At 51.8% G+C, this 17028-nt stretch overlaps 5 protein-coding genes across 5 annotated transcripts; 3 read left to right on the top strand and 2 right to left on the bottom strand.

The window, feature by feature from the left end:
• The first annotated feature begins 1495 nt into the window (after positions 1-1495).
• Positions 1496-2119, top strand: M406DRAFT_354551 (uncharacterized protein). Its single transcript, XM_040922950.1, has 2 exons — positions 1496-1511; positions 1582-2119. The coding sequence occupies exon 2, from the start codon at positions 1589-1591 to the stop codon at positions 1898-1900; it is 312 nt and encodes a 103-aa protein (XP_040781709.1). The 5' UTR covers positions 1496-1511; positions 1582-1588; the 3' UTR covers positions 1901-2119.
• A 2143-nt stretch (positions 2120-4262) lies between these two features.
• M406DRAFT_320493 (Sm-like ribonucleoprotein) lies at positions 4263-4602 on the top strand (the record flags this gene model as incomplete). The annotated part of the gene is made up of 2 exons (XM_040919396.1): positions 4263-4384; positions 4505-4602. Coding segments are annotated over exons 1-2 (207 nt in total), but the record flags the coding sequence as incomplete, so codon positions are not given.
• Positions 4603-5284: 682 nt separating this feature from the next.
• On the bottom strand, positions 5285-7591 carry M406DRAFT_344313 (uncharacterized protein; the record flags this gene model as incomplete). Its single annotated transcript, XM_040921966.1, has 2 exons — positions 5285-7191; positions 7553-7591. 2 exons carry the CDS (start codon positions 7589-7591, stop codon positions 5392-5394), a joined length of 1839 nt encoding a protein of 612 aa, XP_040781707.1. The 3' UTR covers positions 5285-5391.
• A 184-nt stretch (positions 7592-7775) lies between these two features.
• On the top strand, positions 7776-8655 carry M406DRAFT_344312 (ubiquitin-conjugating enzyme; the record flags this gene model as incomplete). Its single annotated transcript, XM_040921965.1, has 2 exons — positions 7776-8019; positions 8079-8655. The coding sequence occupies 2 exons, from the start codon at positions 7776-7778 to the stop codon at positions 8330-8332; spliced, it is 498 nt and encodes a 165-aa protein (XP_040781706.1). The 3' UTR covers positions 8333-8655.
• A 4980-nt stretch (positions 8656-13635) lies between these two features.
• On the bottom strand, positions 13636-14906 carry M406DRAFT_239910 (uncharacterized protein; the record flags this gene model as incomplete). Its single annotated transcript, XM_040916104.1, has 5 exons — positions 13636-13778; positions 13931-13998; positions 14078-14463; positions 14535-14645; positions 14739-14906. Coding segments are annotated over 5 exons (876 nt in total), but the record flags the coding sequence as incomplete, so codon positions are not given.
• Between the last annotated feature and the right edge of the window lie 2122 nt (positions 14907-17028).

Below are 17028 nucleotides of genomic sequence, written 5' to 3'. Positions count from 1 at the left end.
TGCAGGGTTTTCTGTTTGGGATGTGCCCAATTCTCTGCCTTCGGTAACGTATGCAGAATGCACCCCTTCCTGCATCATCCATGACAACCTTGAATGCTCGCTCTATTGTGTGTGTATGTTTCTATCTGGAATGAATTTTTCTTCTTCTTTATTTTCTTTTATCCGCCAAGAAAAATCAGCGCTGACCCATAGTAGTGAGCTTAATGCCCCCATTATTGCATCCGCCAAGACCAGCTGGCTCAACATGGTGCTTCCTGAACCAAAGTATCAATTCATCACCTACTAGAGGAAGAAGGAGACAAGAGGGGGGGCAGTGAATCGAGCAACAAGGCGAAGTACCTCCTGGGGCTTAGCACGAACTCGCTTAATTGACACCCGAGACCTGAAAGGTTGGCACGGTGCACTGATAGCGATATTTCAGAAGGGAAAGGCCCCTAGCCAGGGATCGCGGGGTCGAACCGTGTAAGACAATTGGCTATCCTAAGGTCTGCGGCAATTGGGACACGTCCCACATTAGTGTCACCATCCGCTGCTTGTGCAAACTACTATAGAATTGATGAAACCGCTATAACGCACGCTGGGTATTACTATAGTATACTATAGTGCTGTAAAGGCGAGACCCAGGGGGGGGTGCAGCCTGGCAGGATCTTTTCTCTAGATCCTGTCATGGATCCCTCGCACAACCAGCTCTTCCCCCAAAGGAACCAATTCCCTGTCCCGTTGGCTGAGACATGGGTTGTACCGTTACCACCCGTCATATTTCCAGTGACAAGCCGCAGGCCTCAACATGCTGGCGGCACTCTGGAAAAAAGGTGGAAAAATCGGAGGAGAGGAAGGGCGGGGAATGAGTGATCAAGTGGACCAGCCTTGCTATCCAGTCAAGACGAAACAGTGGGTCCGAGAGGCGGGACTGCCCACCTCTCTTGCTCTCCCTCTCTCTCCACAACTTCAAACGGCCGAGCGGTCACGGCCGAGATAGCCGTCCGCTACCCTGCAAATCATCAGGTATGCAAGTGACATCAAAATCCACCATGGTCCACTTTGTATTCACCGCATGGAGCTGTGACCTGGAGAATGTTCTGCAAGCCTGGAGAGGTAGCTAGAAACATGTTGCGTCGTCAGCCCATCGGCGGATCCAGATCAGCAGATCCGCGTATCGCCGTCCGTCGCGCGGACATGATGAAATGCTGAATAATTTTTTAGATATGCTCCAAACTCATCACATTCCCAAGCAGGGTGCGTCGGTGGAGAAATCAGACATGTCAATAATACCCGAATTAAGGGCCGGTCGGCAAGTTGCTGCCATGAGGGGTATACTGGGTAAATCATACTGACTAGACCAGTCAACTACTATGTAGTATGTGTGTATATGTTTGTGTATTTGTATTTAAAGGAAAGCCAGCCTCCGTTTGAACATGATTCATGGTGTATTATCAACATTAGCGGGAACACACAAACAACTCAAGCCTCCAAGTTCAGAGCACCCCCTTCTCCAAGCCAACCCAACTACTGTGAGCTCAAGCCCTTCCAACCTCCCCCTCCCTTCAACAACACATAAGTCATCAACTCACACTGGCACAGATCAAAGATGCAGCCCATCATTACCACAATTCTGGCTCTTGCCTCAGCTGTCGTTGTGTCAGCCAACAACTACACATTCTACTGCGGCTCGTCGTGCACAGACGGCACTGCCGTCAACACAGGCAGCGACTACTCCGGCGCATCCTGCACGAACCTCGAGACTGCCTACCCTTACTGCTATCTCGAGGCAGACGAGGCCTTCTATAAGGCGGTGGTGTCTGAGGGTTCGAATTGTTTAGAGACCGGAGAACAGGTGATTTGGCCTGGTGACTGCTTCGAGGGACCATGGGAATCCTTTCAAATAGCTGTGAACCTGTAAAGGGCTTCCAGTGGTGACGAAAAAAAAAAGGAAGTTCGCGACGCGGTGGACACCTCTTGGGAACTCCGATGTTGGGTTCCTCTCATTTCGCATCCACACACACTTTCTCTCGCTCTCCGTCTCTCATCTCTTGTATTCGGGCAGTCAGCATTTCCTTCTGAGATTTTCTGGAGTTGGGTTTTTCGCAGTTTCTTTGGTACAGAATGAAGCAATGACAAGGTTTCTCCATCGGCCAAGTCCCAAGTTTGGGTTCGGAGCCCGATATACCTTCTTCTCCCTGTCTCTCTCGTCTTGCTTACGTGCAGGCCTGACGCTCAAGGATGTGAAGTAGTATTTCCTTCCTTCCTTCTATTTTTCTAGGTATGGTTGCAGATCTGGTAGTCTAGACCCTTGGTGTATACTTTCCAGGCTAAGTAAAAGACGGCATTGTCGTGCGCTCGTGGTTGATTGCCAAGCCTCGTTAAACATCTGAGTCCCATGGTTCCGGATCGGTAACGTCAACGCAGGCGCACAGACAAGATCGGCAACTCAAAAAGCAAGCTTGAATTCTTGAGAGAATGGGTTACGTAGCGGTGAAGTTCGTGCCAAGCAATTTCGGTATCGTTGCGATTTTCCTTATTCTTTCTTTTTCTTTTTGCTTCTCTTGTTTTTGCAAGTTGTGGCGATGAAAGGTGTCCGCGGACCAGTATCAGCAGGGTTTCAACGTTGCCTTTGCAATGCCAAGGGTTGATCGGCCATTATTCTCCTTGACTACGGGTGGACCTAATCTTGCCTCCCACATCCCGATGCTCCAGTGGGATAACCTCAAGCCTTATACTTGATGGCAAAACATTGCAGACAGGTTCACCCAGTCACTTCAATACGCCATAGGCAGATACGCGTCAGACACATCAATTCCCATGTATGCACTATAGCGGGAGAGAGAAGACTGCGAAATTGAAGTGGATCTCTTCGAAATGAGCATATGCCCTTCACATAGTCAGCTCCACATCCAGAAAACCCCTTCCTTAGGTAAACAGCCCGGATTGGTGTTGCTTGCGAAACTCTTCTGTGATTGGATCTGTAGCAGACATGCAGCATCATCCAATAGCAATGCAGATGAGTGAGAACAGAGTACTTCCTAGACTTCGAGGTGCATCGCTCGTTGTATGGTGGCCAGTCGTCAGTATCGAACCGATTCAGCTGTAAACCACACGATGACCTCCAGACAGACGACTTGTGTTCAGACAATATAATCTACATATGCCGGGCAATAGTGGATCGAGTCAAATTGTCGAGCAGCACCGCCAACCCTAGTCACTCGCTCCAGACAGGCCAGCGACGAGCCTGGTCAGATTAGATTGAATGACGATATACTTCGTAGACCAGCATTGTTGAGAGTCAAGGTTTGCTGGATCCGCTATACGGACCCAGGCCACCGTGTCAGCTGCCCCTCACAATGTACGCGCTCGAGCTTAACGAGTTGCTCCGTTCCAAGGGACTTGGTCCACTCGCCGTACAGTGGTCCATATTCTGGTGAATAAACCCCTCAGAACGAGACTTCATTATACTAGGCTGAAGAGACCCCTTGGGTGTTTCAATCTCAGAACTTGTTCCCTGCCACGTCAGCCCTATACACCGCTATGGGGAAGTTGGCCTTGCAAAGCGCCCAGTAGTATGCATGGAGACGATAGCCTACAGTTACTATTTCTTAATATAAATGCGAGGAAAGCCGCATGAGATCAAAACAGCTGATTTCTTGTTTGTTGGGTCCATAAATGCGACGAGGCGATGCTAGAGCATCTTCAATTGTAATGCCGTGATCTCAACCAAATTGTAAATTCGAAGCTTTCCCGTATCAATTTTTGGAACAGAATTATGTGTAAGATAGTGTGTTGGAAGGGGAGGCGGTGAGAAGCGAAATGCAGTTCCCGACTCTTGCCTATCTATTAAGCAAAGAGTAGCATGGGAGCGGCAAGTGATGAACATGAGAGGGAACAAAAAATGGGCGGGGAAAGCGGAATAATGGGAAAGAGACTGCTAGAAACTCTCCATGGTCTCTTGCTACATTGATCATTGAGCAATGGTGGCACACGACACCAAAGACAAGAAGCAAACGATTTCCGTCAAGACTTTTCACCAATTTCATTGAGTTGCTCTGCAAATTAAGTACTTACTTATGCTTGAACCTAGGAGGTTGGCTCGCAGTGACTCCCGGCCCTCTAACCTTGGACGTCGGATCGGAGAAAATTGCCGTGCCGTCTAGCTTAGTCAGCAGCAAGCCCGGCGCGCCCGACCTGGCTTGGTCGCGACTTCGACCTCTAGAAAGCTCGCCGTCCAGCGTAAACGTTCAGCTCACCCCGACCGCGCCATCCCAGTCCTCACCGCCAGCAACCATGACCTCGACGATCGGAATCCCCATCAAGCTCCTCAACGAGGCCCAGGGCCACATCGTGACCCTGGAGCTCGATAGCGGCACCACCTACCGCGGCAAGCTGATCGAAGGTGTGTTACAACTTCGTCGTCCTTGTCTCCCAGCCCTTCCCCATCTGTGACCTCTTCCAGATATTTTCTGTTCGCGTCGTCACGCACTATATGGCCTTTGCTAAGTTTCCAATCGCACAGCTGAGGACAACATGAACGTCCAGCTCAAGGACATCACAGTGACCGCGCGGGACGGGCGCGTGAGCCATCTGGAGCAAGTGTACATCAGAGGCAGCCACGTGCGATTCTTCATCGTGCCCGACATGTTGAGGTAAGTGATTACATGACAGGCCTTTAGCTCCTACTCCTCCTCTTCTCCGACGCTTGCATTTTGCTGACGATGAGTGTGTGTATGCGAACAGGAACGCACCTATGTTCAAATCTCGAAACGTCCGCGGGCGTGGTGTCGGTCTGGCAAGAGGTCGTGCGACAGTCAGCAGAGCGCGGGCGGGCGGTCGCGGAGGCGGCAGGTAGAACTGGGCTGCTTCGGAGACGGGCTCTCAGCGTGGAATCGGGCCAGCGCCTCGAGTTCGTGGTTGAGAGTTTGAGTTTGAAAGGAAAAGAAAGGGACAAGACAAGCATGCGAAGCCACGAGATACTGTGTTCAGCGATGCACTCCGGACCGAGAGAGAGAGGCAGTAAAGGACCCAATGCAAAGAAGAGGAAAGGTACGCGCACATCGCGAGGTCCTCGCATAAGTCTGGAGGATGACGAGAGGAGGAAACCCGCGTGTCATGATTAGGGACATCTGCATGGCGTTGGGGAGGGGTTCAAAACACGGATGATCCGGACAGAACACATGCTGTGGGATCGTCAACCAAGATAAAAAAAAGATATCTGGACTTAGACTGGCGACAACTACGTCCGTCCGTACGTACAGCCAAATCCAAAACAAAGATAAGTGCTGACACAAGTGGATTTCCAAAGTTGAGGATTCATTGAATATTAGGTTCAGTTCTAGTAGTATGTACACAAGATTCTGTTGTACATGAGGTCCGCTATGTTCACCGGCCTGCTTCTCATCGGAATCATTGGAGTCGTTCCAACGCCTCCTCCGCCTTCTGGATGAGCTCTGTGGCCGCTCTCAGATCCTTCAAATGTGCTTCATCAACCCCCTCGCCACCCTTCCTCGTTGCCTTGTCCAACGCTTCGCCCACACTGATCTCCACAGCTCGTACTGCCTTGCGTCCTTCCTCCCGGACCTCACTCTGCCAGTACTCGCGTGCAGCCTCCCACTTCTTTTGTAGACGTCGAAGGCTCCAGACAATGCCAAACGCTGCTACCGCACCTGACTCGGAGAGGCCGAAAGAGGACAGATACATGAGTGCGCCGAGGGCGGTGGTTAGTCCCGAAAAGCTGGCAGACTGGAAGACGAGCTTCTGGGCGAGCGCCTGGAGGGCAGGGATAGTCTCCAACTGAAGATAGTTGCGCGTGAACGTGATGTGGGTAGGCCACTTTGTGCCTGTTGGAAGACTAGGCGGCGTAGCCTGTGCTATGGTAGTAGAGTCACTCGGTGGCGATGTTGGCAAGGGTGCCGACACGAGGGAAGGCAAGGAATACACCGCCTTGCCATTGTCGGGACCCAACAATTCCGACCCATCTATTTGGCCGGCAAGGTAGATGACGTTGCGCTCTGCGCGAGGCAGGAATCGCTGCGACAGCATCTCGGAAGAGAGCACGCCGACATCGTCCACCCGCCAGAATAGCTTCCACCAGTTCAGCTTGCTCCACCGCCGACTGCTGAAGGCCCTGTCCAACTCTCCTTGTAACTCAGCGTGAGCCTTCTCAGACCAGTCTGCAAGTGCATTGTTCAAGGAAACGACCGCTCTAGGCGAGACTATTGACGAAGATGCCGCAGATAAGCGCCGAACCTCTTCTTGTCCTATGGCGTCCCGTGTACTCCTCAAAACTGATGCGATCAAATTGCGGACCACGCTTTTGGTTGTGCTATTGTCTGTTGTAGTAGCACCTTCCTTGAGCCACTTTATGATGGCTGGCATGTTGCTCTTAAACCACAGCTTTTCGTATCCGAAAGCCTTGTCAACACTCTGACGGATGTCGTGGACGCCTTGCTCCGCAGCCGTGACATCAACTCGGATAAATGGCAAGCCCGCTTCGTCCTGGGCCACGAAGCCCGGAAGGTTCACTGCGCCCATGATCGCTTCGTCATGATGCAGAACTGGCGAATTTATCAAAGAGGCGGCTCCCATAAGTCCGTCACCGACTAACAACGCCTTATGCACTGGCGTGGTGACAGGTGTAAACCTCCCAGTACTGGACGTCGGTATTTCCACGGTCGGTACCAGCGCAGCCTCTTCGAACCTCTGAACGGCAAATTCCGACGCGTCGGCGAGAGGATTGCTCGTCATTAGCAGGAACTCGAGCCTGTTACCATCGAGTCCCGGCGAAGACACGTTCAGTTCCTTCAACAAGCCACCTTTGGCGTAGGTGAGGTTCCCTTCTTCGGTGTCGCTTCCTTGTTCGAGGTGTTGAGCTGCCCCCACTCGCACGATCAGAGGTTTATTGATATCATGTCCCAGCAGTTCCCCCTCCCACTCTTGTTGGGGCGATAACGGATCTGCTAACAGCAGACGCAAGATTTCCTTCGCAGTGGGCCCTGAATCTGAGCCGTTGGCCAAACCGAGGATGGCCACCCGCACGGTCTCGTCTCCGGCCTCTTGTCGCAGGGCATTGAGTGCCAGTTGCACCCGCGATAGGTTCACATAGTTGACAGCATGTTTTTGCAGGCTTCGTAGCGCCTCCTGGAGGTCCTTTCGCGCATCTGAGGTTCGGACGGAGGTGGAAGTGGACGCGGTTGTGGACGTGGACTGGTTCCGTCGCGTCGAGAGAGACTTGCGCCGAGTTCTCCTTGGAAGACTTCGCTCCGAGAGGGAGCAGAACAGACAGATACTCGGCGTCGTCGGAGTGGCAGTATATCCGTGCAGCGAGTGACCGCGACCCGTCAAGGATCGCAGACTCAATCGTGGTGGCATCGTTCGCCGTAGAAGGTTGATTCTGGCTGCGTGACAAAGGTGAGCAGGTCAGAGCTAAGCTTCCAGAAGCTTTAAACGCTAGAAATTCCCACGGCGCGCCGGAACTACAGCAGTAGCCTGCCCCACCCAAGGAACCCCCCACTATCACCTCCACCTTGGCCCCGACGCACTCGCCTGTAACGCAGCGCTCTACTACCCTATCGTAGTGATGTACGTAGTACGTAGTCAAAGACATCTTCGTCGTGAATACAACCCACTTCATCCCAAGTACACCAACCAATTCACACCTCAGCAACCTAACAGCCTCGAAGCCTACCCAGCACCGGTAGCCCACTATTTTTTGCGACACGTTCTACCTATCCCTCTTGTCCACTCGTGGGGCTTTACATTGCCGTGCCTCTGCGGCTAAGACTTCCACAATGACATCAACCGCTCAACGCCGGCTCCTCCAGGAGTACCGCATGCTCACCAACAACCCACCCGATGGCATCACCGCGGGTCCTGTTTCCGAAGAAGACCTACTGAACTGGCAAGCCCTGATTCAAGGCCCAGAAGGCACGCCGTTCGAGGGGGGCGTCTTCCCAGCCGAGCTGAAGTTCCCCAGCGACTATCCGCTATCGCCGCCGACCATGAAGTTCTTGGGCGAGATGTGGCACCCAAATGGTATGTCTGCCTTGACAAACAAAAGGAGACCAAAGGCTGACAAGGCGAGACATACACAGTATACCCGACAGGCCTGGTATGCATATCTATCCTCCACCCAGCCGGCGACGATCCCAACCACTACGAGCACGCATCCGAGCGGTGGTCACCCATCCAGTCCGTCGAGAAGATCCTGCTCTCTGTCATGAACCTCCTGGCCGAGCCCAATGATGAGAGCCCCGCCAATGTCGATGCCGCCAAGATGTGGCGCGACCGCAGGGAGGAATACGACAAGAAAGTTCGGGACAGCGTCAGACGATCGTTAGGACTATAGTTGGTTGGGATTATGCTCTATCTGTATGGGGAAGGAGTTCGGGCCTCCCAGGAAAACGCAGGCGCTGTGAAGACATCCACTGCGACCACCCAAAACACCCGTCCTACCTACAGACATTAGGGGTTGGAATCTCAGCAAGGTGTGCTCTCGGAGCGTCGGAAACCTGGGGAATGGCACATGAAATTTGTGTACACCACGCATGCAGAGCGCGGAGTTTTGCGGTGGAAATGCCATGGCATAGCCTCTGGCTATTCAAAGCACCAGGGACGAGCAATTCAACGGTAAGGATGTGCCCATCAATGGAAATCATTCTTATTCTCCTCAGACATCCATTCATCCTGTGGACAAGTCCCCCCGCCGTGTGAAGCTCCGAGCCTAGAAGTATCCCGGCTCAATCGCGATGGATCTACACGCTCAGTGCATCCATCAACATACTGAAGAGGAAATGAATATCAAGCGAATTCGATTTCAAAGAACTCAAAAGTGGAATCGAGTTACAATCTTTCACATACACCGTCGCCGCCCTCTTTGGTGCAGCAGAACATCCAGCGTGCACACTGTCACTATTGTTCGCCACTTGTCGCGACAAGGGGAGTGTTCTTACTCTCTATTTCTTTCTTTCTCCCTTTCCCTGTGCGTGGGGTGAACAATGAAAACATGAGAAATGACAAACGAAGCAGCCGTTATCAGATCTTGGCCACGCTTACGATAGCCGGCTTCAGTTCGGGTCTGTAAGGTCGATCAACTTACGCCCAAGGTCGAACTGGGCCGCCGTTTCACAGAGAGTACGGTATAATACTGTACCCACTCCAACGGACTCAGCTGCACCTATTTCCGGTGTTAGGGCCTGTTCTCGTCCCAAAAATGCAACTCAGCAACACAGAGCCTAGAATCATTTGCGACGACAGTATTGAACTAGGAATGTATGCCAGGACCCCTGTTTTCTTCTTCCTCGGTGTATAGGAGCAAGTTCGTCTCGCCTTACCATGATAAGCCAGCAACAGCCCCAGCCTGAGTTCGTTTGGCCCAGTGAGCGAGCCCTTTGAACTGTCGTCGGGTCGTCACATAAATTTGATACTGCGGAAAATCCCTAGATTTTGGAAGGCTCCATGACCATGTGCAGACCTGTAGATTGTGAGAATCATACACTGGGTGGAATCCACAGAGGCCAGCCCTTTACCATCGTCAGATCTCCTTTGCGGGCCTACTAATGGCGTGGTGCGGTCTTGAGCTGACCGTCTTACTCAATCTCAACTACTCCGTCACGTAAGACTGACGAACTGCTCAGGTCTCCTCTTCTTGCTGATTTACGATATGGACGCAGAAAGCCGGAATTGTGCGTGTCCGAGTAAGGAAAGGACTCTGATATAAGGCAGGGACTCATCCTCAGCATCGTCCACTGAGTGTCTTTATTTTTCAACGTCTCCCTCCGCCTTCTTTCCACCTCAAAGCTCCTACTCTGGTAGTAGTGATTTCTTTTCGTCTTTTATCTTGTGTCTTTTTCCTTTGGTGTTCCGGCTCTGTTTTTGGTTTGCTTTATTGCTGGCTCGTTTCTTTTTTTTCTTCTTTTTTTATGCTTCTTTCTTAAGCAACGGCTGTGTCGTCGAAACACTCTCCCTTAGTATCAAAGCGAAGTACTCCAGTAGTACTTACATCCCTTGCCCTGTATTCCTCACGACCAATCTACAACACCTCAAAGGAACTTTCTGAGCCTGTCTCAGACGCAGACACGCCTCTTCCGCACATCCACACCACCTTGAAGAGCCTATCACCAAACTAAGATGCGTACCACCAACGTGACCGGCAACATGCTCGTTGCCTTCCTCTTGGCGCACGTGGCGCTGGCCGCCCCGCACAACATGATGTCTGACAGCTCTCCCGAGAACTCCATGAAGGACATGTCGTTTGGTGCAGCAAGTGAAGGCTCGGGACACCACGGATCTCAGCATTCGGCTGCTGGAGGCGCGTCACTCTCTTTCTCGCATGGCGGGTCAGGCATGGAGCATGGCGGAATGGGGTCTGGGCCGGAGATGGCCTCTGGCGCTCACATGGGCTCTGGCTCACATACGGGCTCTGAAGTGCATGAGGAACTTGGCTCGCACATAAAGTCTGAATCGCACATGGGCTCTAGGCCGAGCATGGGTTCTGGCTCGCATGTGAGCTCTAGCTCGCACATAGGCTCTAGTTCAGAAGGAAAGTCTACTGGTTCCAGTATACACGTTGAATTGAGTAACCAAGCACCCGGCTTCAGCCAAGGTTCTTCTCCTCAGGGCTCGGCTTCACATGCTCAAGCACGCACCGACAAATCAGGTGATAACCACCACCATCACCAGCAAGACTCATCTCACAAGAGCCAGGGTCAAGCGGTAATCCACCATGCAAACGAGAAGTCAGCCGGTAAGCAGCAGCACGGGGCTGCTCCCAGCCACAGCCAATACGAGGGCGGCGGCAGCAGCGGCAGCAGCAGCAAGGCTCATGGTGGCAACAAGAGCAAGCCTGGGACCAGTAAGATTGGCGGTGATAAGAGCGAGGGTGCTGCTGGCAAGATTGGAGAGGCCAAGACTGGTGACGATGTGTCTCATGCTGGAGCTGAAAAGAATGGCAAGCCTAAGAATGGTGGTAGTAATGGTGGTCGTGGTGCTGCTGCTTCTAGCGGATCTGACAAGAATGGTCAGGGCAAGACTGGTGATGACAAGTCTGCACCTGGAGCTGGGGGGGCTGGCAAGACCAAGGGCAGTGCGTCTGTCAAGACTGGACAGACGAAGAAGACCGGAGGTACGAGCGACAGCCAGCACAACGATAAGAACAGCACCAAGGGACAAAAGCCGAGCGACACCCAACATCAAGATCAAGGCGCCAGCAACGGCAAGGATAAAGCAGCTGGTCACGACGAACGCAAGGGATCGTCCAACAGCCAATACTCAGGAGCGTCCAGCAGCCAGAACAAGGACATGGGCGATGTGAAGCACCAGTGAGCGCGTCAGAACCAGGAGGCAACAGTGTCTGTTAATGCAAAGTGGCTTGGAATTGTCGACAAACTCATGTGTCTGCATAATTTGGCTATTTATAAGGGCATAGTCGCCCATAGTATCACTTTCTTTCCGTTTTTTGAAACAATAAAAGTAAAATTATGTGTTATTGCTACTCAAAAGAAGAGAAAGAGAAAAAGAAGAACCAACATGTTAAGCTTGCTTTCTTGAAATCGCCATTACATCTGCCTATTACACTGTTTCCATAGGAAAGAAATAATGGGCAGAGTGACAAGAGACAAGGAAATTGAGAGAAGATATTAGATATATGGTTATTCATCAAAAGGCTCCTTCAAAGCCCTGCTAAGCAAGACCTCGAAGGCCGAAGATAATTCTACGAACTTGTCTGGTACCAGCGTACTCAAGTATCAGGGGAATTCCGCCACACATGAGCGTACTGTATCAGAACTTTCATTTTCCCACAAAAACCTCCCAGAAGGATCTTTTTTTTCTTTTTCTTTTTTTGGCCGAGAGAGAGGGGGGGGGGGGGAGGGTGTCGAATATGCGGTCTACCGATATCGACCATCCTCAGGATCTACTTGTGTGCGCGCTTTAGTATTAGGTCTTCCAACAGAGCAGATCAAGACTGGCAATACTAAACTTTTTAAAGATTAAAGATTAGGGTTATGGTCCCAGCTTACAACAGAGGTAGTCATATATGTTAAGGGGGCTCAAACCTCTTACGTACGTCTTTGAATACCATTATAGTCATTATGTTTATAAAAAAGAGAATTAAGTATCCTTTTCAACATTTCTGAGGGCCACATCCCTTGCGCTTCTTGAAACTTCCAATACCCACATGTACTATAGACCCAGTGTTGTATCGTTAAAGTCGCCCCTTAAGATCCAGAACACCCAAGTTTGTTGGACGTAAGCCACTATTCAGGCCGCTCCGTGTTCCACTATCCAGCCGTCTTGAAGACTTTAACAGGGCATATACGACCCTCGTCAACGCATAGAGCAGATAGACTAAGCTTCAATAGACGTTCGTTTCAACAAAGATCCATGTGCACTCATTTGGTAACTAATTCCTTACATGTACTGATCTACTCATAAGCCTTTGTCAGTTATGTCAAAATCAGCAAGGAATGTATGATAGAAGCAGGCACAGGCATGCAGGACTATGGCAGGAGGGCCTCATAAGTAGGATGTGTGACAAAAGCCAGACTTTCCAAAAAGATGCATCTTCATGATCGCCAGGTACCAACCTTTATTCAGCTGATAGATGATACCAGTGCCAGCACCCCAAGATTGAGCCAAGCAACACACATCAAAGCTCGTCCACACATGACCAAGATACACGAGAAGTAAACGCTCAATCGTGGTTCTCCTCAAGAGCCCGTAAGGTCGATCCAGCCTCGCGACAAGTAACTTGCTCTATTCAAGAAGCCAGTTTGCAGGCCTGCGCATATCAGCGATACATACGCACAGATATAAGTACTAAGCATGAATAAAATGCATGGCCCTCTCCCTTTTCCTATACCGTATTTACCAGCTGCACCAGAACGCCATGCCCGGCCTCTGAGGGCCGTCGTGATGATGATGATGGTGATGATAATGATAATGATAGCCAGCCCCATTGCAACCGTCCCTTTTGCTCTGAACTTTAATGTTCATTTCCTTTTCCTTTCCTTGTTCACAACCCGACTTGATATATTCCCGACAGCCTCAAGGCAACGGGCCCCGGCCGTGCCCACCACCCCTCGCCGGATAGCTCAGCCCTTGAGATACATTCGACTCCTCAGGAGTAATGGGTGCCTCGCTCCGCCAGTTCGCCCTGCCAGGATGTGCCGCCCTCGCCGGCCCCTCGATGATTAGCACGCTCTCGCTGCTGCTGTCGGTTTGCACGGCCGGTCGTGGCCTTATCCTCGGTCCAGGAGAGACGGGTGAGATCGCGTATTCGTCGTCTTCTCCGTCGTTGTCATCGTCGTCGTCAATCTCCTTGCCCTCATGCACAGTGACAGCCACACCGATGTCCCAGTGCTGGACGGTGGAGTTGGCGGCCGGGCTCTGCCCCAGATCTCTGTCATGATTTGACGTCCTCGATGACAGCGTCGTGTCAAGACTCGAGATGCCCTTCACTGCCATCGTATTCTTCATTCTTCTCGACCCGGCGCCACCCTCTAGATCGTGGAGCTTCAGGTCCCCCGGCATCGCGAATCCGGCCTCGGTGGCAACAGCAGCAGCAGCAGTCCTGTCCCGTTTCGCGTCAAAATCGCCCTCGGGGATCTCGCTGATGCCTCGATTCCGGCCGTACCGACGAAAGATGCTCCGGCTCCGGCTGCGGCTCCGCTCGGAGGACTCGAAGCCGCGGAGGCGCATCTGGCGGAGTAAAGGTCGTATGGTGACGAGGGAGGACGCGACGATTGCGACGCCTGGCTCGACAAGGGTCCACACCATGGCGTCTGTGCCGGCATCTGTGCCGGGTTAGCGATGAGTGGGATGGTGGCTTATGCATATCAGATGTGACATGTTTTGTGGTGAGACTGGTATGTGTGGCACAAGCCACGCCAGCCAGCGTCACAGCCACTGCATCTGGTCCAACGTTGGGTGGTGGGGGCTTTCTTACAGAGAATATCATCGACGTCTGTTAGGTTTGCCAAGAACTTGACTCTGATGAGGGTGGCAACGGAAGCACTTGTGCGCTCGCACGTTAGCAGGCGGGTTGACAAGGTTTCAGTCACACGAGGCTGGTAAGGAAGTAAATCGAACTCACAAGACCCCCAAGCCCAAGATCAAAGCAACCGTGATCTTGGTCTGCACAGTCATTTTGGCCTTCCATATCATCGGAATGGGAAGCAGGGCATACAGCCAGTCGGTGACGATGTTCAGGACCGAAAGGGCGTACGCGGCATTCACCACCTGGGTCGCTGAGACGCACGTGTAGTTGGGTATGGTCGTATCCCACTGGGCGGCGACGGGCTGGCACTGGAAAACGTCCCAGAAGAAGAGGGCGGTGGACCATAACAAGACGATGGCCATGCTGACCCAGATGATCCACTTGAAACGCCTCTGGGTGGCGAGCCTCAAGAGAAAGAAGCCTATGCTGAGCTTGATGAACATCATGTTTGTGATGTATGTGGCTGTTGCGACGGCTTGTGTCTGTAGGTGTGTATGACGATCAGCCGTGTGTATTCACTCAGACTGGGCACCAGAGGATACATTTGACATACTTTTGCGCCTGCAATCTGCTTCCACTGGGGCAGGGTCGAGTTATGCCTCCCAAGCGCTTTGGTGATAGTGACACCAGCTAATATAAAGCCACAGGACACAGTAAAGTTTGCCTATCAGGACACACAAACGTTAATTCAACCTGATCCCAATCCTTCTCGGGCGAGGGTCCAAAGCAAAGTGTGTATAGATATCAATGCATTTACCTGTGCTGCTAACATGAGCCAGTCGTCAAGCTCAAAGGCTTTTGTCATGAAGGCTCGCACATAAGTGCGGAGGGCTACAGACAGCCATGTCAAGACGAGGAAGAGCACAGCAGTGACCACCAGGGACCCGCCGTTGTATTGATCGGTATAAGCAGTGTCATCGGCCATTAGAACCGCTCACGGTCATGAAGCAGGTCCAAGAACACTTAGACAACGAGTCTGTTGTATCGATGGAGGGGATGTTCGTGCTCGTGATGATGTGGAACCACCTGCGTAGGACTATAATACATTCAAGCACGCATGGGGGCTTGCTGGGACGATGAATGTACTATGGTACCGTGTACATGGGAGTTTCGAGAAGCAACAAAAATACTAATAATAAAGACACAATGGACGAAAACAGGAAGAAGAGAAACCAAGACGAGGTTGTCTAATGCAACTCTGCATGGGACAGTACGGATCAAATACGTAGGGCCAGATAGACAAGACAGACAGATAAGCCGAGGGAGAGAAGGGAGCCTTCTACTAGAGACCAAGCAGGAGATCCGCATAACCATGTGCGTTTCGCTCCGAATCCTTCCTACCAATCTCGGCTCAAGGATGTGTCTAAGAGGTTACAAAAAAGTGTGGCTAGCTCGGCCCTGCGAGACGCCGTTGGCTTCGAGAAAATAGCTAAACCCCCGGGATTCATGCGTTGTCGAGAGGTCTTGTCTAGCTTGCGTGGGTAGGCATGGATGGGTACCATAGTATTTAGGCAAATGGGTTGATGAATGCTGTGGATGGATGGATGGATGGATGATGGATGCAGCATGGTGGGCCGCCAGGTGCTGAGAATCTCGTGCGTGCATGCATATTCAGGGGTGGACCGATCCCCTCGTGGAAGCAGGCGAGCCTGACGAACAAACAAGATGAGAGAGAAAGTGAGTGTGTGAGACAGACAGACAAAGTGAGAAGGAGAGAATACACACAGTAGAGACCAAAACAAGCATAGTCATGGAAGAAAGTGTGTGTGCCATGTGTGAAATCCCTGTCCTAAAGGTCCACGGGCCATCCCAGGACGAGGCTGAGCGAAGATGAAAAGCCCGATCCTGGTAACAAGGACGGACCCCGAGGCATAGAGCATCGAGTCGACACTTGTGGCGGCATCGCACATGCTCATGACAGGACGAGTTACGCCATGGCATGAATGGTTCCCTAAGCTATCGACAATCAGGTCATGGCAGGTAGGTGGTATTGATTAAAGGGCCTTTTGACTGGCCGGCTGCTACACACACTCTTTGGAAGAAGAGCCAACGCAGGAACGGCTTGGATACCCAATGAGGATATATGTAAGAGAGAAGAGAGTTTTGCGAGGGTGGGCAGCCTTTCCGAACATTGGCTTGTGTTGGGGCGGATCAAGCCGCGGGTACGGGCGGTCGGCTTATTGTTCGAGGAAATAGTACCATAGAAGACCTCCCTCATCAAGGTCAGGGTAGCATGGGACTTGGCAAGCTGCTGCTACCCAGCAACCAAGAATAGGACAGCAACGAAGATGACAGAAGGGAATGATGACCAGTCTCGAAATCCAAGATGGGTATCACGCCCGCAGCACTTAGTATGTAGGCATGTCCTATCGAGTCAAGCTGATGATGCCAATCGAGAATCTACACACAGGGGGGCGGAGGGGTAAGGAAGATGTACTCCACTGTCTATTAGGAAGGCGCATTCAGGGTCTCGGAACATTAGTCGACGACTGCTCACTTCCTTTTGCCCTCGCAATGAACCGAGGCAGGGCTAGACAGGTGGTACGGAGCAAGCCAGTCTCGAAACTCTAGCAGACAATCAACTGATATCAACGAGAAAAGACCCCGCCCCCCCAGGTGTCGTCATGGGATCAAAGATGGCACCAGCTTCCCTTTTCTGACAAAGGGAGGGAAAAAAGAGATGAGAGCAATACGTGAGAAAGTGTGGGCGCAAGAAAGGCGAAGAAAAAGAAGAAAGATAAGAAAGAAGAAAGATGAGAAGCACGCAGAGCCTGTGAGGTGACGACACGGCTCGGTGCTGTGTGCGCACCTCCAACCCCGGCCTTATAATGGCGAGCTAGGATCCATTCAAGGGTTTCGAAGTGTGGACTGGCGGGCTTAAGGCTGATTATACCATGTACACACACTAAGGGAAGTGCAGGGGATGTTGGATCGACCGGCTCGCCCTTCCGGCTTGTACAAATTGAGTATAGACGCAATCCGTTGGGGGCAGGTATAGGTGGTTCCTGCATGAAGGTGGCGTCGCGCTTCTGAGGAAACCAAAACAC

This window comes from Cryphonectria parasitica, assembly GCF_011745365.1.
Source record: "Cryphonectria parasitica EP155 unplaced genomic scaffold M406scaffold_1, whole genome shotgun sequence".
Lineage (NCBI taxonomy): Eukaryota > Fungi > Ascomycota > Sordariomycetes > Diaporthales > Cryphonectriaceae > Cryphonectria > Cryphonectria parasitica.
This window is presented reverse-complemented; position numbering and strand designations above follow the sequence as displayed.